The following is an 18,636-nucleotide window of genomic DNA, read 5'->3' as shown; positions in this document are numbered from 1 at the left end:
CCCATCTCAATAAGCAAACGGAATTTATATTTCCGAGAAATTGCAAAAGTGCCAAACCTACGTACACACATATGGCTGACCACACCATATCGTTATACAAAGTGCAATATAAAAAACACACAATTAATGCATAATTGATAAAAGCTAGAGCCAAAAACCATACAATACATGCCAAGTAAATAATAACAACAAGAAATACGTATTTCCCGAGCGCAGAAGCAGTCCGCAGCTGCTGCTAACCGCAGTCCCCACGCAAAATCGGCGCATGGTTAACGAATATATTTGTGCAATCTATCTGGTTTTTAAGCAAACATAAGTGTTTCCCAAATAAAAACACAGGTAAATGTATTGCAATTAGCTGGGTGGGGGGGTTGCTGTGTTGCATTGCAGAATAATCGATAGTGCCACTCGATGGCGTAGTGGCAACATTTTCGGTCGTATGTTCAGGTCGTGTTCTTGGCCTTCATTGCCTATAACCTATTTTATAAACAATCCAAGAAAATGAGTGCTTTAAATGAGTCAATATTGTGGAAAATTTACTAATCAATTGGATACAATTATGTACTTAGCGCTGAGGGTCCTAGCTAGCTAGTGAAATTATACCGACTATTAAAATTGGAGAATATGATTAAGATCGATAGATTTACGATATATTTGAAAACTATTTTTTCGATATATATTTCCGAGAGTCATCCTATATCTGCTCGATAAGCCTGCGGTCACACTAGTCGTCTTGTGCAAAGGTAAAGCGGGCGGACGTGCGTGGACCGTATCATACATTTTGTTGGTGTATGCGTGAATTATTTTGTTTTTTTCTTCGTTTTTTGTACAAATTTTTCTTGGCCTGTGCTTGTGGGCATTAGTTACATATTTTTGCCCCATTGTAATATTTTGGGCGATTTGGAAATTACACGAACTGGTTGTGCTGAACTCTCGGGGTGCGTGAAAGAAAGGAGTTACCGTTTCTTTTTGTGTGTCTGCTGCTACGCCGTGTTCTTGCGGATGCAAGAGAATGCCAATAAAACGCAAACAAAGGAGTTATTTGCTTTTCCATCTCTCTCGCTGTCTGCAGAGCGGATGGGATTGATGGGAGTGGGGGGCATTTTGGGAAAAGTTAGTTTAGGAGTGCATCAGAGACACATAATATTGATAAATAATTAAAGGCTATTTACAAATTGAGTGTGCCCATGTGTGTGTGTGTATGCAATGTTGAAAACGAATGGAAAAAAGGTTATGCATGATACGGCACGACAGCAGCTGGCTTCTCAGCTGCCGCAAGCGCACAGTGGAGCCTCGAAGAGATTTTGACAGTCTGCTGCGAGATATGTATGTTTGTGTTTTTGTGTGTCGAGTGTGTCGAGTGTGTGTGTGTGCAACCACAGTGGCGGGGCTGAGACCGAACTGGCTGCCAGACTTTCAATTCCTCTTTGGGACGGATTTTCTTTCGCCATCATTTTTCTATCCCACCAGACTGTCGTGGCTCTGGGCTTTCGTCGGGCATTTTCAAAGTTTATTTTTCCTGTAAAAATTGTGATTTTGTCCCCCACTCGGTCCACTGTCAAAAAATAATGTCTACATGTATGTACATAAAAACATATGTATGTATGTATGTAGTTACAATATCAAAGAAAAAGTCAGCGAAAGAAAGACTCTGACTCCAGCGAGAGAAACATTTTTTTTCCTGGCACAATTTGTTTGATTTTTTGTTGTTTCAGTTTAGAGTTTCAGTTTTGTTAAAACTTTCTGCTCGATCGTTGCGTAGGCATGTCTTGCTCTATGTGCCTTATGAGCGATAGAGATAGAGGTAGCACCGTAGTAGATTACTCTGTGTTTATGTTCGAGAGTCGAGTGCAATGACAGGTGTATGCGAGTGTGTGTGTGTGTTTGGGTGTATGCAACTGTTGTTTTTGTTGTTTTTTGACGTTCGGCAAATAACAACTGAAACATCAGTCAAAACGAACTTTAGCTAGAGTGAAACACGTGCTTACTCCATCTCAATATCCCATTTATTTATTTGTCATATACCTACGAAACGAAAAATAACGAAACGAAACGAAACGCACAGAGTGTGAATTAAAGCCGGGAGACCAGGCCAGGACATTGGTCAAAGTCAAAGCTGTGTAACGAAAGAGGCGAGCCGCAAGGAAGCAGCTAAATCAAAGTGCAAAAACTGAACGCCAGAGAGAATATAGACGCGCACACACAAGCAAACACAAAGAAAAAAAGAAAACACAAGAGCGCATGCTGTGCGCCGCAGGAGAGGAAGAAGACGCAGCCACAGCATCTGTGTGAGTGCCGAAGCGTTACAGTGGTGCACAGAGAGTGGTGCCGGAGAGGAGTAAACAAAAGTGGAGCAGGAGGACAGTTACTGTGAAGGAGACAACGAATCAGACAAACAACTGCTATAATCTACCTCCGATACCTACGATAACACAACAACACTGCAGAACATTACAACAAGAAAGAGTTACAACAAATTACAACAAAAAGAAGAGCTGTCACCATTGTTACAGTAATTTAGTAGAAAAACGCCATCTATCGCCGAGCATTCGCACACAGGGCGACAGCGACGCAGACGACGAAAAACGGAGAGAGCAGAAGAGGCCGTAAGTTGTGCAAGAGAGAAGCAGGCGGAGGACGCGAAGGCAAAGGCGAAGGCGGAGGAGAACCAGCAGCAGCAGCAGCAGCAGAAGGCTGAACTCGAACGGTGTTGTGGTGCTGCGGCGTAAAGGTGAGAAGAGGAAGAGGGAGTCGTGTCGAGTACAGGCCAGGCCACACAACAATAATTTCTGCTGCGACAGCAGCAAGCAAAGAAAAAAAACAACAACTATCTGCGACTACTGCGACTGCGACTGCGACTACTTTTGGCTTTCTTTCGTTGTGTGCCGCCGCTGCTGACTGCCATCGTTGATTCCGGGCCCATACCCATACCCGTTACCGGGGTTTGGGGGGAACAGCAGCTCAGCTTCAGCTGGGACAGACAGACAGCCCCCACAGCAAGCAGCATCATCGGACCAAAAATCATCCTAGACCAATTGCCTTGCCCGCCAATATGGCGTGCCTCAACACATTAAAGCAGGAAATCAAAACTCTGGAGAAGATCTTCCCGAAGAATCACGAACGCTTTCAGATACTCAATTCCAGCGTCGACGAGCTCCTCTGCAGGTTCATCGATAAGAACGGGAAGCGTTACGACATTCATGCGAATATAACGGTAAGTCTCTCTCTCTTACGCACTCGTTCCACCCACTATGCCGTCTCCTATTGTCCCGTTCTCTACTTGAATTCCATTGCAGAATGGAGCTTGAATCTTTTGTATACTCTTCCATGTGCGCTCCCACATATCACATTCTATAGTTTGCTGTAGAAAGCCACACAGTGGGGGTATCTCTTGCCCAACACAGAAGATAACTCTCTACACTAAATTGGTGTCTGCTCCAGGTTCTCCTGTTCATTGTAAACCGAATACCGGGAAGATCTTTTCGACAGCTATCTGTCTGAAATGTACTACGATTTCTGCCGCTCAGTTCCCCCTTGCCCTTTACATAATCATTCCATGGTAATAAACTCGCACCAGAAGGCAGTCACTTCAATTGGGAGAACGTTACCCAAATTGGGAAATTCCCGTAAAACCCGAGCGTAAGACAGCTGGTTTGAGCTGCTTTCATAATTGTATTTGAATTATATTTTTTTGCTTTGCTTGCGTTCATTTTCCTTCAAGAAAATCTTGATCTTTCTATTTGAAAATATTAGATTTTATAATTCTTAAAGTCCTTTGATCTTGGAACATGAGCAACTTAAGATCTACCAGAGCCATCTTTATGCATCTCGTTCACTCGCATTGATGCTTAGGGCAGCAAGGCAAAACGAGTACAGTGGGAGAAAAACCAAGTGCCCCCTGTAATACATATCCCCATATGTACCAAAATAGTTTTGTATTCGATGCATTCAATCAATGTGCAATATGCGTTCTCCTTTCCGTTCCACTGAAGTGTTCCCTTCACTCCTTTTTCCGTCTGGCAATGCCCGGCTCTAGCGTTTCTTTATCGTTTATCGTTTCTCGTTGCTGTCTTTTCTCTTGTATTGCACTTACACACACACATATGCATGTACATGGCTGTGTGGGTGTGCTGCTGCGCTTATTCCTTTATTCCCACGCTGACCAGTGAACGTGCGAGTGAGATGGAAAATAGTCGTTGCCCTTTGTGCACATCCGCAGCGTATCTCTCTGTCTCGCTGCATCGGCTGGCCTAGTCTTTCCTTTTGATTGAAGGAGCAAAGTGAAGTGGAGCTGGCGCATGTTACCTTCATAATTTATGATTCATTGCACCCGATCGCCCCCAGCGAGCTCTCCGCGACTGCCTGCCTGCTTGACTGTTGTCGTTTGTGTTTGTCTGTGCGGTGCGGTGCTCTCTCTCTCGCGGCTTGGTTCAATGATCTAATTAAAGGTTATAATATTGCTCTGCCTGGCCATTTCCCTTTTCTTGTTTGTTCTCGTTCTCTCGCACTCACTCGCTCTCTCTCTCTCTCTCTCTCCCTCTCTCTCTCTGTTCCGTTTTGGCAAACGTTTCGCGATTCCACCTGAGCGTGTAAGAGAGCGGGAGCACAAACACATGCAGTAAGAAAGGCCTTGACCCACCCCAAAACAACAGCAAAATTTCCCCACACACACACATTGATATTATCCCCCCCATTGATCTCACAGGAAACGTATCCCTCGTCGCCGCCAGTGTGGTTTGCCGAAAGCGAGGAGACGAGCGTCACCAATGCTGTTCAAATACTTAGCAATACAAATGGTCGTGATAATCACGTGATCAATCAGGTAAAGACGAGGAATAACCCTCGAGGAATAGCAGAAAACTGAACAAACTCTTGCTTGCAGGTTGGCATATTGCTGCGCGAGCTGTGCCGCTTACACAACGTTCCACTGCCACCCGATGTAGACAATTTAACGTTGCCATTGCAAACGCCACCGCCATCGGCTTCCCCGCTGCGCTGCGAACAGCGGAAAATGGGTGGGGGGCCGCATGGTGGCAACGAGGAGACCGACTCCGATCAGGATGAGATCGAGGATCCCATTGGCGAGAGCGAACAGGAGAGCGAGGGCGATGAAGATTTGCCACTGGAAATGGATGATGTACGGAGTACAAATAAGGTAAGTGAACGAGAAACTCTCAGCGCTTGTTGCTCCCCAAACTAATCAAATCATTGCAGAAAGATGACATGGAAGTGGAGCACTTAGCGACCCTAGAAAGACTGCGTCAAAGTCAAAGACAAGACTATTTAAAAGTGGGTTGCCCCTGTCTCACGTGAATAAAACCAAACTCTAAACGATAATCTCTCTGTTCTAGGGTTCCGTGTCGGGTTCCGTGCAGGCAACCGATCGCCTAATGAAGGAACTACGTGATATTTATCGATCGGACGCCTTCAAGAAGAATATGTATTTGATTGAGCTCGTGAATGATTCGATTTATGAGTGGAACATCCGCCTCAAGTCTGTGGACCCCGACAGTCCGCTGCACAGTGATCTGTTAATGCTCAAGGAGAAGGAGGGCAAGGATAGCATACTCCTCAACATACTCTTCAAGGAGACGTATCCCTTTGAGCCGCCCTTTGTCCGCGTCGTGCATCCAATCATCTCAGGTTTAAACTATTTGCCTCTCCGAAAGAATTTTAATTACCAATGTCCAATTTCGTTTGCGTTTTGCAGGTGGATATGTGCTGATTGGCGGCGCCATTTGCATGGAGCTGCTGACCAAGCAGGGCTGGAGCTCAGCGTACACTGTCGAGGCGGTGATTATGCAGATAGCCGCCACACTGGTCAAGGGCAAGGCGCGAATTCAGTTTGGAGCCACCAAGGTAGGCAGTGCTTTGTCTTTCGCTAGGGAGATAATGAAATAATCCTTTTAGTCTCATCATGAACAGGCACTGACCCAAGGCCAGTATAGCCTGGCACGAGCACAGCAAAGCTTCAAGTCCCTTGTCCAGATCCATGAGAAGAATGGTAAGAAGATTTTGCCAGCTGCTTGTGTCAGTCATTATTGAAAGCATTTCATTTTCAGGTTGGTTCACACCGCCCAAGGAGGATGGCTAAGGCAGTTTCACACAGTCTAGTCCGGACACACACACACACACACACACACAAACACACACAATTACCAACACCACCAGCAGCAGCAGCAACACTACGACCACAAAAAGCAGCATCATCAGCGCACACACACACACACACTCATCCAGCCTCCAGTCTTTCCCCCCTTTTTCTGGCACACATTCGCTCTAAGTTAGAACAGAACGGACGAAAGTCTCCAAAAAATTATAGTGTATTTTTCTTTATGTATAGCAAAATCGTATATATTTAATAGCCAGCTGACCATATAATTTGATGCATAAATAATCTGTGTTAGCGGTTAAGTGAGCAAAAAAAAACAAGCAAAAGCGCAGGCCCTTCCCCCCCTGCCAATCTCTCTCGTAGCATCATGATGCTGCTGTGTTTTGTATAGAGTGTTGGAAAACGGTTGGCAGGTGTGCACGTAGCCCGACGCAGACGGAATGGATGGAACAGAGTGCAACCGCATGTAAAGGCAATATCTGTTATGTATATGAATGTAATTTGTAATTTAATTGTAAATGCAGTGGGTCCCAGGATTTTCTCTTTCGCTTGGACACACACACACACACATTCACTTCTGCCCCCCACACACGCACACACAAACGTGGAACCACCAAAAATACCCACAACAACAAAAAAACAGTCGTGTAGCCCTCCCTCCCTCCCGCCACATCCAACGCGCCCATCATATTTGTAACTAGTTAAGTCTTGAAGTCCTGATTATATTCTTATTTAGTTTAACAAATTTTTTTGTGTGTAATCTTATTAAATTCTCTCCACTGGTGCGAGGCAAGCAGCAGCAGCGGCAGGAGCAGCAGCAGCAGCAGCAGGCGAGAGCTTAGGCACAGATCTAGCGCGATAGCTATATATATATTATATATGTATAACTATAAACACATGCATAAATATACATATACATTATACATATACAAATATATATATATATAGATATATACAAGAACATATTAATTGTTAAGGTAAAACGTAAAAAAACCAGAAAACAGAAAAACAGAACTATGCGTCGCAACTTCAATGAAAGCAAACTTCAAGTGTAAATTCGTCTTTCCAAATAATCGTACCATAAAATAAAATAAAATAAAGTAAAATAAAATAAAGTAAAGCTACAGTTAATCTAAAACTACATTTAGAGTCGAGTAAAAGCAAAACATAAAGGCTTACAAATGCAAAAGGGTGTGTGCATACATATGTAGATCAGCTGATCAGCCCTAGGGCTCGGCACGCAAAACGGGACAATGATAAAATTACCACAAGCTGACTTATTCTCCACGCGCTAGAAGGGGATAGAGATAGAGTATTGTACCCTGTGGGGAAGACGTCACCCTGTAAGTAATAGGCATAGGTACAAATAACTGTAAGCTGCGTGTACGTGAGCGGCTTTTGCATTGGTATTGGTATTGGTATTGGTACAAACACTGTCGAAGGCGTGTAGGCCCACTGCAGAGGCTTTTTCTATGCACAATCGATAAAGCATTGCCGAGCCCTGATGCAGATTGCATTCAAGAGGAACTAAACGAAGCTATGGGAGAGGAATTGTCGGTGCAGTAATTGCAGAATATATAAACATAAACTAAAAGCAAAGTAAAAGTACAGTTTGCTTGCTGCCTCCTCCATTACCCATTAGAAGCTCTGTTTTGATGGCAGGCAAAATTGAATTGTACATTAACGAAACGGCGAACGAATGGTTCATAATTTCATTTTAAGTATTGTATTTAATAAAAAGAAACAAACACCCAATATATGGATATACATCATTTGGTGGAACTGAACTTTAATTTCAAAAACTAGCGAAGCGGCTATAAAAGGAGGAGGGAGGAGCTGATTATTTTCTACCTTCACTCTCGCTGTCAATCCACATAGATCACATATTTTTCCGCCCGTTTGGACGGTTGCATTCTCGCTCCCTTTGTTGCGACTGTGCGCGCCTTTGGCTTGTCGCTGTCGCTCAGAGAGACGCCGATGATCGTGTCCATGGCGCCCTTCAGCTGCAACATTTCGAAGGTGAGCGCGATTTCCGCCTGAACAGTGTCCGACAATCGTTGCAGCGCTTCCAAAACTTTTGCACCGTACGATGTAGAACTGGCGTCGAAGACATTGAGAATGGTGTTGGCGGCATTTAAGAGCGGACGCATAAAACGTACTTCGGGCAGGTGTGTGCAGAGGAAATCGATAAACTGAATAAGAAATGCTTCGGGCCGTTCGGAGAGTGCCTTGTCCAGGGCGCGGCGTTGCAGCAGCTCTGTGATGACGGCCACCGTGTTCTCTGGATGCTTTTCCGCTTGTCGCGGCAGTAGAACCGCATCCAGGGCCCTCTTGAAGTTGAACTTGCGCAGATGAACGTCAAAGGATTGCAGTTTTGTGGCCTTAGATCTGTCCTTGATTGTGTGATCCACCACCTGCGATGTGTTCGGCTTAAGCAGCTTCTTCACGAGCTTCTTTTTCTTCTCCTTGGATGCATGGTTCACCCGTATCTGGTTGAGGTTACTCGGCTTGTTCTCGACAATCATGCGCCTAATCGAGATGAGACCATCCACCATGCCAGCAACCACTGCCTGATCTGCGCCGGCCACGGCCAGACTCACCACGGCATTGGGATAGGTCAGCGTGTGCACGGTCTTGTAGGTGGTCGTGTCATAGATCTTAACATGCCGATCCAGACCGCCGGAGAAGAGACGCCGCCCGTCAGTGCCCAGCCGCAGACAGGTGACCGTCTTGTGGTGCTGCGCCATCATTGTGAGCAGGCGGCAGCCGCTGATGAGATCCCAGACACGCACCTGATTGCCGCCAGCGCTGATGAATATGGAACCATTGGGCATGAAGAGCAGCGACTCCACCGGACTGCCATGGTCCAATGTCCGCTGAATTGCGTTCTCTGCTCTCGTGTCGAACAGATTGATTTTTCCATCGTAGCCGCCGGAGACGAACATGTTGCCCGCCACCGGATTCATGGCGCCGGCGCGGATGTAGTCCGTGTGGGCATCGTTGTAGGTCTGCACCACCTTCTCTTTGGACACGTCCCACAGCCGCACCGACTTGTCGTCGCAGAAGCTGGTCAGCTGCAATTTGTCGTTGGTGAACAAGGTTCGATGGACAGGCGCCTTGTGGCCCTTAAAGATGCGCAGGATGTTCCGGCTGGTCGTGTCGAAGAGCTTCACATGGCCCTCTTCGTCACCGGCCGCCAATAGCCGACCATCCTGACGAAACGTCGCCCCATACGCGGTCTTCTGAAATCTCGATAGATTCTTGACCACCAGCTTGGTGACCAAATTGTAGATTTGGACGCGCACCGAGCACGTCACAACAAAGTTATCCGGCTCAGTGGGGCTGAAATCCAAATAGTCTATCGTATTGCATTCCTTCATGAACTCGGGTTTCTACAATGCAAAACAAGAACAAAATTATTACTTGTTGATTTTGTTTGGATTCGGAATTTTGGTCTTGATTACCTCTAGCCGTTCCCAATAGATTGTGTCGGGCGTCTCTACTTGCGCCCGCTGCTGAAATCTTCGGGTATTAAGTGCATAAAACCGGCTGTCCATACTGTTATTTTTATTATTTACTTGTGCAGTGATCGCACGTGTTTCAGAATACCTTCAATAGTGATGGGTGTTGTTAAATTTAATAAAAAGATACAATAATCGATGTCCAGTACCATCTCAAATAGTGGCAGGGTTCGATATCGATAAGTGTATATATGATGGTGTTGTTTGGCAACTCGGTGGATTTTACCTTGTATGCGTTTTATTTTCCGGACAGTCTTTTATATACAATTCAGTAAAATGGAATCTTTATAATCTGTTAGATTATAGCAAATTGATTAAAAAATCGGTTTAAATTGTTAATTCAGTGGTAAGAGTCTGAAGCAGCAGGTAATATTAAACAGAACATCGAAATTGAGAGTTATGCTTTTCTTTGGTATACTTTGAATGGTATATTTCTGCATATGTTTTAGGTCCAGACGGTATATTTGATCGATAAGTTCACTACCAGCAGTGTAAAGTGGTCCCGCACATCAATCATATGGTCGCTCCCCTCCTCCCCGCAAACATAACTAATTGGCATTTGAATTTTGAATCTACATCAATTTGTGACTGGGCAGAGAGAGAGACTGGGCAGTTGGGCGCGCCAAGTGTGTGACAAACAGTAAAGTGAGAGACTAGAGTGTGCCACGACGAACCACAGTTTGGGTTAATCTTTGCGAAATCGACTTGTGGCCGGTGCCAGTAACGGGTCCCAGTTCCAGTTCGCATTCCGCACCCGGCTGGCCACCTATTAGAATACGAATAATAAATTCGTTTTTAATTGAAATTTATTTGTTGTGATGGTTCCGTAACAGCTTCAGCCTCAGCCTCTCCATCCAAGGCTGTGGATTCTTTAATTAACTGGAGCCCCTCGGCCAGGCCAGGGTCCGACCAGGCCGCAGGGAATTTTGCGGCCGAATGTTAATTGAAAGCAATCAATGTGCCTCTACCCCATTCGAATCAAACGCAAGCGATCAACAAGACCAAGCGGAAGCAGGCCAGGAAGCAGCCGAGCCAACACACAGCGCCAGTTCAGCCCACAATGGAGGACGACATGGCTGTCGACGCCAACAACGAGAAGCGTGTGCTCTGCGAGAAGATTATACGCGACATAAATGCAGTCTTCCTCAAGGACGCCGATCTGTGAGTTCAAGCAAATGCTGTGGCGTGCATCAATCAACTTATTCAATTCGCAGGGCATCCTTCGAGATTATACCGAAGGAGACGAACTGCAACAAGTCGCCGGTGGTGCATGTGGAGCACAATCTGGGCCTGGAGTCGTGGTGTGCCCAGCATGTGTATGACCATGCACACCGCACACTCATCTCGCATCGCCGCCAGACGTCACAGCAGCAGCTGCGCACGCTGCAGCAGCAGCAGCAGAGCGATGCCCTGGCCAAGTATCTGAATGTGGCGCTGCTCATCAATCCGGATGTGACCACCTTCTGGCACATTCGCCGCCAGCTGGTGCAGAAGAATCGCCTCAGCATCAACAAGGAGCTGCAGTTCTCGGCCCTCGTACTCTCCATCAAGCCAAAGTCCAACGAGGCGTTCGCTTACCGCCGCTGGCTCTACTCGTTTCAAAGTATGTCCCAGAGCAAGTTCAACACTTCCCCAGCTAAGATCCAGTTTCGCCATCCATTTTGCAGGTGCCGATGCCATTGACTGGCCAAATGAAATCAGCATCTGCGAGCGGTCTGCCGATCGCTGTGCGAGCAACTATCACGCCTGGTCCCATCGCCACTGGGTGCTGCGGAGCGGCCCCTGCCTGCTGCAGTCGGAGCTGATGCGCACGGAAAAGTTTCTGCGCAAGCACATCAGCGACTACAGCTGCTACCACTATCGCCAGGTGCTGCTCGGTCGCGCCTACGAGCTGTGCTTCTGTATGCCCAGCGGCGAGGCTCAGCCGCAGCTGGGCAGCCTCCTGGAGCTGCTCGCGGAGTACGGGCTGCCCTGTGAGCCGAACACCGAGGCTCTGATTCAACTGATGCTGCCCCACATGAACCGCAGCACTGTCAGCGTCCAGCGTTTGCGCTCCTTTCTGTACTGCTGCAACGTGGCTGCCTACGACATGCGGCTGTGCAAGGAGCAGCGGGCACTGTACGGACCGCGTGACTGCTTCGAGCTGCATCGCCGTGCCGCCCTCAAGTTCATTGTGGAGCAGTGCGTGCGCCTGCAAACGGAGCTGACTGCCACGATGGATAACTCGCTGCAGCTGGACAAGTTTGACTATGGCAAGCATCCCTTTCTCGAGGCGGTGCGGCAGGCCGAGTCGGCGCTGGGCGGCAAGCATCAGCGTTGGTGTAATTTGCATCTCAATTTTGGCTATCCTGTGGCGGAGGCTACCTGGCGGGACTAGACCCCTCAAAATGCCGTTGTAGAGCTCAAAGTTCGGGCAATACTTGAATCTACCTTGCTGTGTGCGTGTGTGTGTGTGTGTGTGTGCACACACACATATCCACTGTTTACCCCCAAAGACAAATGTCTGACATTCATGACAACTGCATTTCGATAACTGTTATACCGTTATATCTCGTTGCATCCCCCTACACCCGCCACTGTGCTGACAGTCGTGTCCTTCATTTTAAAAACAATTATCCCACTTATGCACGTGTTTTTGTTAGCCAATTTGCAAATAGTTTTAAAATAAAATTAAATCAACAGACAACCCCCTGCGCCATCCACCTGTATTGTGTGGGTGTCAGACTCTCGTGCTGGGCTGGGCTGGGCTGTGTGTATATTTGAAGGGTGAGCAGTTGGGGTGGCGTGGCCCAGCATCAATCAGTTGTGCGCATGTCAGCGCGAAGTAAGGCGATGCCATCGAAGGCAACGGAGATGACAGCCGTTAACAGGAGCAGCAGCAGTAGCAGCAGCAGCAGTTATCTTCCCGTGTTCAGTATATTCTTGGAGTAGTTTGCGTGAGGCTGAGTGCGCGGCACCACCAAAAGGAGACCTGAAGTTCTGTCCCTGCCTGTGGCCGTGTCTGTGACCGTGTGGCTGTGCTTGTGTGTGTGCTTGAACGGAACTGAAACTGAAACTGATTTCTGAGTGGAATGACCCTCAATTTTTCGGCTTTTGAGTCTGTTTTTTGTTGTTGTTGCTGTTGCTCGTGTGGTGCAGCGGTGGTGGTGGTGGTGGGGGGCTTATAAACAATTTGCTGACCCACAAAGTGAGCCCCCAGTGAAGTGCGGCAACAGGGCCCAGAACCTAGAGCCCGTGCCCGTGCCCGTGCCCAATACCAAGAACTGAAGTGCAGATGTGCCAGCGAGGAGGAGGAGGCCCTGGCAAAGTGAATTTTAAACCAATATCCAGAAGGTTTCTACATTATAGACAGGTACATAATATACCCTAGATCATAGACTCCCTCTTTTACGCTTTACATTTGTTGTTCCCTTTTTGCGGCCTTCTCTGGGGCGAGTCCTAGGCCCCCTCGGGGCGTGTGTGTGTGGCACAAAATCGCAACTGCGCCACAATTGAGGGCATGGCGTTGGATGGGCCTCGGGGGAGAGGGGTGGCCAACTCAGGTTGATACAACCGAAGTAGGACTGTTTATGAGTTGATTATGGGGTCCAGAATCCCTGAGGTCAAGAATAAATAATTTTGCATGTCATGTCATGCTGTGCCATGCCATGCCATGCCATGACTGTGTACATGCATAAATGATGTGTGGGACACACGCACGCTGTGTCCCTCATGTGTGGGATGTACCCAAATGCAAGCATGTGTTACATGTGTGTGTGTGTGTGTGTGTGTGTAGATAACTCAAAATGGGGACACACCTGATGAGGTACACAGCTACAAACACACCAGTGTGGGAAAAGAGGTCATGTGCATATGTACGTGCGTATGTATGCAAAATATTAATAATAATTGTCTCCATTCGCAGGGGTAAACTATCGCATGATTGAACTGCATTTCGTGTGCGGCCCCCACCCACGTGGCGGGCAATGAACCCGCGCTCAATGCCAGTGCAGCGCAAAAAGTAATTAAATCAGCTCATCGCATTGCAGAGGATTATAGTAGGATGCTTGTGCTGTGTCGGCGGTGGCAGCGGCAGCCATGACCACGCACACCACAACGGGTAGGAGAACGAACAAAACAAGAAGAACAACAAAAACAACCGTTACAGTGACGAGCATACAGCCAGAGAGACAGTTTCGCATTGCATGGGGTGGACATGCCAGCGCCTCACGAGTACGAGCCGCTTCCGGCACGTTCGGACACCAGTGATACAGCCTGAGTGTTGCATTGGAACAGTAACAGTTACGCCCGGTTCTCTCTGTCGCTCTCTCTCTGTCTGCGATTTGCATAGAATTCAAAGCAAAGCCCACAGCCATCGATAACATTGTAACGGAAGGCTGCGAAAGGCTGCACAGCGATCGGCCGCGATGGGCAGCCTGCCGAACCTGCACGAGCTGGAGGCGGCCGAGCGCAAGCGTGAGAAGCGTCGGGAGTATGAGCTGCTGCTGGAGCAACGGGCCAAGGACACCAGCAGGGAGCGGGAGCGGCTCTCCGTGTTCGCCCAGCAGCGCAAGGTGAGACCCAAACAATCGATAGTTGACCATCGTTATCGATCGTTAATAATTTCTCGAATTATTTGTCCGTTAATTGCAGCAATCTTCGTACAATGCCTATGTCATGGCCGGCTTGGGGGTTGGCGGCGGCTCGCTGAGTCTTTCGACCGCCGGCGCGGTGAATGGAGACCTACCCATTGCCAATGGAGCTGCTGCCGCACAATCGGAGGCCTTGGCCGCCGGCGTCGCCACCACGGCGAGCACAACAACGGCGGCAACCACAACGAACAGCACGTTCAGCGGCTTTGCCATGCTGGGGCTGACCACGAAGAGGATAACAACGCACACGCACCATCAGCACGTGCCTCCGCATCAGCATCAACATCAACATCAACACTTGCATCAGCATCAGCTGCAGCATTTGCATCAGCATCGCCACTCGCTGACCACCAGGCATCGGGTTCTGCGTACACGCAGCTCGGGCGGCGCTCAGAATGTTTGGGATGACCAGATGATGGAGGTGAGTGCATGTGCCCCCGGCACACTCGTCATTTTCATTTATTTATAGAATCCTAAGCCCTCCCTCCACACTCGGATTCAGTTAGCGCTTCTGCTGTCTGCCTGGGGACTGGGGTGAAGATAGCTCCGCAAATGTCAGAGCATGAAAACGGATTATTTTCCCCAGTTGCACAACAAATAAAAATAATTAAGTCAGTGCCAGTGCCAGTCACAGTCTCCTTCAACTGTAATTAAAGTGCCAGGAGCTGCGTGGGTGGATGGTTGGCCCAAGGCCCCAGGCCCCAGGCCCCAGGCGTTGTTTGTTTGCCGCCGGAAGCAGCTTGCAAGGCTTAGCGCGCTTGTTGGTGCTTCCTGCGCCTAAGCCGCTAAATCCTTTCGCGCTCCGCTTTGCTGTTGTTTAACTTTTCGATTTGCTTCTCTGCTTGCAGGCGCACTTTGCCGCGTACTCCCCGTCGCCGGTGTCCACGCGCTCGCATCGCATCAATCCGGTGTCCTCGTACCAGGTGCAAGCGGCGCTGGCGGCCTCGAGGCGTCGCGAGTCAATCAACAGCTCAATCGGTGCCACATCCATACGGCGGCTCATCACGCTGAACAATCGGAACTGCCGTCACCGAGTGCCCGCCCATGTGCGCCAGAAGGTGTGGCGCCAGTTCAGCTGCCTGGCCATTGCCCATGGCCTAATGAATGCCGTGCTGCTGCCCATGATGGCGCTGCAGGGCTCCAATGCGGTGTGGCATCATCGCGAGCAGTGGCTGCCCATCGGGCCGGACATTGGATCGCTGCTGCTCAGCAGCCTCTTCCTGCTGGCCGCCGGCATGTGCCTGCCCAGCGCATGGCTGATGCGCCGCTACGGCTACACGCCTCTGCTGGCGGCCAACTACCTCGCGGTGATGCTCTTCGTCCTGTCGCACATTTACGCCTCCATCTACACGCTGCTGCCGGCCTACCTGCTGCTGGGCCTCACCATCAGCGGCGCCAATGGCTGCAAGGCGGCGCTCATCGTGCACTTTGGTGGCCGTCTGAGCTGCTCCCAGGCCGCCTGCGAGCAGCAGGCCCAGGCCGCCGTGGACGTGCTCAACGAGGAGCACAAAATGTTCTGCAATCGGGAGCAGAAGGTGCGCCGCTTGGCTCGCTGGTTCCGCGCCTCCCAGGACCTCGGCCTCATCGTTGGCGCCCTGCTGGCCGCGCTGCTGCTCGTGTGCAACGGCAGCGACTGGAGCTGCTCCGGCGCGGCGGACACGCGCAATGCCAGTGCGCCCCAGCTGCGGGACTTCTTCAACCGGAACGAGCACGGGGAGCGCATTTGTGGAGCGGACATGTGCCCGCTGAGGGTGCAGCAACCGCTGGCCGCGGCTTGGGCCAACGAAACGGGAGCCAGCCCCATGCCGCGCTCCATCTATGTGGGGTTCATCGAGAGCGGCGCTCGTGCTGGTGGCCAGTCGCTGCTCTGGCTGTACGTGCTCTTCTCCCTGGCCTCGCTGATCCTGTCGCTGGTGGCGGTGGTGGGCAAGGTGCAGGGGGAGCGTAGCTCAGCCCTGAAGGACGTCAGCAGCATTACGGACACGCTGCTCTTCGCCGGACCGCTGGCCTACTTTGTGGGCACGGAGCAGGCCTACATGCTGGGCGACTTCCTGCGTGCCTTTGTCTCCTGCTCGCTGGGCATTGGCATGATTGCTGGCGCCATGGTTGGCATGGGACTGATGCAGCTGATTGTATCCTGCACGCTGAGCATGCTCCTGCGGCATGTCAAGCGCATCGTCGTGATCTGTAGGTATCCTCCAAACAAGACAGAGAGTCTGTCCCCCACTCATGTCTCTCTGCTTTCAGTGGCTGGATTCTTCTTTCACTCCTGCCTGCTGCTCGCTCTGTCCAGTTGGAAGCCGTCGAACGATGACAGCGCTCTGTTCTACGTAATCGCCGCCTCGTGGGGCGCCTGCAATGGCATGTGGGAGACGCTGCTCCTCTCGCTGGTCACCCTCAATCACGCGAATCATGTGACGGAGGTATCGGCGCCACTGCAGGCCCTGCGCTTCCTCGGACTGGGCCTCACGTTCGCCGGGCATGGCTTCCTCTGCGAGTCGCTGAAGATCATTGCGCTGGTGGTGCTGCTGGTGATCAGTGTGCCGCCCTATGCCACGCTCGAGATACGTCTGGAGGCACAGCGCAAGGCCACGCTCGTCAGCTTATGACGGAGCATCTTCAGCTAGTCCCGACGCCAGCGGCGGGGCACCGTGGCCCGCACCCACACCATGTGAGGGCGGCTCAATCTGGTCCGTAGGACTGGCTCAGCCAATCGGACCACCAACACCCCCGCCCTGATCCAGCTGCAACCCATCAGTATTGATAGAGAGACAAGAGTCAGGGTACATTTCAGTATTTCCATGGCGCTCTGAAGTTGCACACTCTCTAGACTGCATCCTCGAGCCCATTCGTGCATCTAGCTACTAAGAATGATCCATAAAATGAATGCACAGAATGGACCCATCCAAGGTGCATTTACTTGCAAGGTAACCGGGGAGACCATATGTCCCATATGTCTATCCCTTTCTAGCGCTTGTCTTTCAGAGCGTGGTGAATCAGTTATTGGTTCAGCACCCAGCTTCTGAGTAAATTCACCTTGTGGGGGGTGGGTTCATTTCTGTGTGCGTGCCGTCTCTGTGTGCATTTGCCAGTGCCAACAATGTGGTTCCATGTCCGTATATCTGTTTATGTGTGTGTGTGTGTGTATGCATGAGAGCTTTCTGTGTGGTTTCTTCCGTGTTGGGGGCTGTCAACTCAAGACCCACATTAGCCAATAGTTTAAGAGATAATAACGATCTGATACCATATATGTATGCATATTTTATGTCTATGTAATCTGCCACAGGTGGGCCTTGGCTAACTAATGGCAGCTGTGTATGCATGTGTGTAACTTTGTGCCACAAAACAGTGTATTCCTCTGACGTAGTTTCTAAGTGTGTACCTACGATTAGGTATACCGAGTCAACCCCTGATGATGTTGTCCCCCGTTGCTGCATAGCTGGTGCACACATTCATACATACCCAAGTATGTAGGTGTGTTGGATGGTGTAGCAAAAACAGCTGTTATTGATAACAAGGTGAAATCCTAAGCTCTAAGAACAATGTTAACATTTTGAGAATTTGTAACCATTTTGCGACGCCCCCTCTCCCCCGGTTGTTAGATTGGAATGCGATCGATCGATTGATGCATCGGCAGTGGGAGGAGTACATATTTCCATGTACATATAAATATGTGTAGGTAAATGCATGTACCGTATGGACAAACACATGTATGTACATAAGTAAACAATAACAATAATGTGTGTTTTTCTTAGCAGCGGGTGTCCAAACTGCACGCATATTGATTATTGATTGTTGAGTATGGGTACAATATATTGTGAATAACTCGCAAAACAAGTGTAACTAGAAAGCTCTACCGGGGGAGAAACACAATATGAATAAGAAGATACGGTGTCGCAGCGCGCTCTACAACAATAAATACACACATACATGTACATGTGTGCAAGTGTTTGGATGTGTATTATATTATACTATATGCATATAGATGTCTGATCACCAGTATTCCAATAAAGTATCTATAAATGTTGTTCGCGGCAAAGTGTATTCCAACTTCGACCACTGAAAATAGACACTTTCAATCGCAAACACACAAATTCCGTTAAACCCACATGCGCAGCCAGCTGGCAATGAAAACGATCAGCCAGGCAGCGCAGCGCAGGGCAGCGCAGCGCCGTTAGCTTTGCTCAATTACATTTGTAGCTGGAGCGAGCTTTGCGGTGTCATAGCTGGAGAGAGCGCGCGGTGTTCGTTGAAAGCTCGCAAAAAGCCCGCTCGCGTGATCGCAGCGTTAAAATTCAATGAGCTGGTCAAACAGTGTTTGTGTATTCTCGTGTGTTTGCATTGGGTTTGTTTGCGTTTGTGTGTTTGTGTG

The 18,636-nt window shown here is 49.2% G+C and overlaps 4 protein-coding genes across 7 annotated transcripts; 3 read left to right on the top strand and 1 right to left on the bottom strand.

The window, feature by feature from the left end:
* The first annotated feature begins 14 nt into the window (after positions 1 to 14).
* LOC117580744 (ubiquitin-conjugating enzyme E2 Q2) lies at positions 15 to 6,425 on the top strand. Of its 3 annotated transcripts, XM_034267430.1 has the most exons (9): positions 15 to 339; positions 2,066 to 3,214; positions 4,706 to 4,822; positions 4,883 to 5,155; positions 5,215 to 5,289; positions 5,352 to 5,643; positions 5,711 to 5,859; positions 5,911 to 6,004; positions 6,063 to 6,425. In XM_034267430.1, exons 2-9 carry the CDS (start codon positions 3,053 to 3,055, stop codon positions 6,092 to 6,094), a joined length of 1,194 nt encoding a protein of 397 aa, XP_034123321.1. In that variant the 5' UTR covers positions 15 to 339; positions 2,066 to 3,052; the 3' UTR covers positions 6,095 to 6,425. The 3 variants fall into 3 exon arrangements, with proteins under 3 accessions (XP_034123321.1, XP_034123322.1, XP_034123320.1); XM_034267431.1 differs by lacking the exon at positions 15 to 339 and having other exon boundaries at positions 2,036 to 3,214; positions 5,926 to 6,004; XM_034267429.1 differs by lacking the exon at positions 15 to 339 and having other exon boundaries at positions 2,036 to 3,214.
* Positions 6,426 to 7,881: 1,456 nt separating this feature from the next.
* LOC117580743 (U3 small nucleolar RNA-associated protein 15 homolog) lies at positions 7,882 to 9,733 on the bottom strand. The gene is made up of 2 exons (XM_034267428.1): positions 9,577 to 9,733; positions 7,882 to 9,504 (listed from the first exon to the last, which is right to left on the bottom strand). The coding sequence occupies exons 1-2, from the start codon at positions 9,667 to 9,669 to the stop codon at positions 7,978 to 7,980; spliced, it is 1,620 nt and encodes a 539-aa protein (XP_034123319.1). The 5' UTR covers positions 9,670 to 9,733; the 3' UTR covers positions 7,882 to 7,977.
* A 401-nt stretch (positions 9,734 to 10,134) lies between these two features.
* LOC117580997 (protein prenyltransferase alpha subunit repeat-containing protein 1) lies at positions 10,135 to 12,319 on the top strand. The gene is made up of 3 exons (XM_034267803.1): positions 10,135 to 10,794; positions 10,848 to 11,236; positions 11,301 to 12,319. Exons 1-3 carry the CDS (start codon positions 10,694 to 10,696, stop codon positions 12,008 to 12,010), a joined length of 1,200 nt encoding a protein of 399 aa, XP_034123694.1. The 5' UTR covers positions 10,135 to 10,693; the 3' UTR covers positions 12,011 to 12,319.
* A 209-nt stretch (positions 12,320 to 12,528) lies between these two features.
* Positions 12,529 to 18,289, top strand: LOC117580996 (UNC93-like protein). 2 transcript variants are annotated; one of them, XM_034267801.1, is made up of 5 exons: positions 12,529 to 12,985; positions 13,538 to 14,186; positions 14,266 to 14,685; positions 15,113 to 16,451; positions 16,512 to 16,873. In XM_034267801.1, the coding sequence occupies exons 2-5, from the start codon at positions 14,040 to 14,042 to the stop codon at positions 16,871 to 16,873; spliced, it is 2,268 nt and encodes a 755-aa protein (XP_034123692.1). In that variant the 5' UTR covers positions 12,529 to 12,985; positions 13,538 to 14,039. The 2 variants fall into 2 exon arrangements, with proteins under 2 accessions (XP_034123692.1, XP_034123693.1); XM_034267802.1 differs by lacking the exon at positions 12,529 to 12,985 and having other exon boundaries at positions 14,040 to 14,186; positions 16,512 to 18,289.
* Positions 18,290 to 18,636: the final 347 nt, after the last annotated feature.

The sequence above is a fragment of the Drosophila guanche genome, unplaced genomic scaffold, assembly GCF_900245975.1.
Source record: "Drosophila guanche unplaced genomic scaffold, DGUA_6, whole genome shotgun sequence".
Taxonomy (NCBI): Eukaryota; Metazoa; Arthropoda; class Insecta; order Diptera; family Drosophilidae; genus Drosophila; species Drosophila guanche.
The sequence above is the reverse complement of the archived record's forward strand: the minus strand, read 5'-3'. Positions and strand labels throughout refer to the sequence as shown.

What these genes read in the sequence shown, in the direction of transcription:
- LOC117580743 (XM_034267428.1), bottom strand. Translation starts at nt 9,669, where the DNA reads ATGGACAGCCGGTTTTATGCACTTAATACCCGAAGATTTCAGCAGCGG. An exon ending in TCTATTGGGAACGGCTAGAG is followed by an intron (nt 9,505 to 9,576) that starts GTAATCAAGACC and finishes TTTGCATTGTAG; the next exon opens with AAACCCGAGTTCATGAAGGA.
- LOC117580744 (XM_034267430.1), top strand. Translation starts at nt 3,053, where the DNA reads ATGGCGTGCCTCAACACATTAAAGCAGGAAATCAAAACTCTGGAGAAG. An exon ending in ATAATCACGTGATCAATCAG is followed by an intron (nt 4,823 to 4,882) that starts GTAAAGACGAGG and finishes TCTTGCTTGCAG; the next exon opens with GTTGGCATATTGCTGCGCGA. An exon ending in CGTGCATCCAATCATCTCAG is followed by an intron (nt 5,644 to 5,710) that starts GTTTAAACTATT and finishes TGCGTTTTGCAG; the next exon opens with GTGGATATGTGCTGATTGGC.
- LOC117580997 (XM_034267803.1), top strand. Translation starts at nt 10,694, where the DNA reads ATGGAGGACGACATGGCTGTCGACGCCAACAACGAGAAGCGTGTGCTC. An exon ending in TTCCTCAAGGACGCCGATCT is followed by an intron (nt 10,795 to 10,847) that starts GTGAGTTCAAGC and finishes TTCAATTCGCAG; the next exon opens with GGCATCCTTCGAGATTATAC. An exon ending in CTGGCTCTACTCGTTTCAAA is followed by an intron (nt 11,237 to 11,300) that starts GTATGTCCCAGA and finishes TCCATTTTGCAG; the next exon opens with GTGCCGATGCCATTGACTGG.
- LOC117580996 (XM_034267802.1), top strand. Translation starts at nt 14,040, where the DNA reads ATGGGCAGCCTGCCGAACCTGCACGAGCTGGAGGCGGCCGAGCGCAAG. An exon ending in TGTTCGCCCAGCAGCGCAAG is followed by an intron (nt 14,187 to 14,265) that starts GTGAGACCCAAA and finishes CGTTAATTGCAG; the next exon opens with CAATCTTCGTACAATGCCTA. An exon ending in CAAGCGCATCGTCGTGATCT is followed by an intron (nt 16,452 to 16,511) that starts GTAGGTATCCTC and finishes CTCTGCTTTCAG; the next exon opens with TGGCTGGATTCTTCTTTCAC.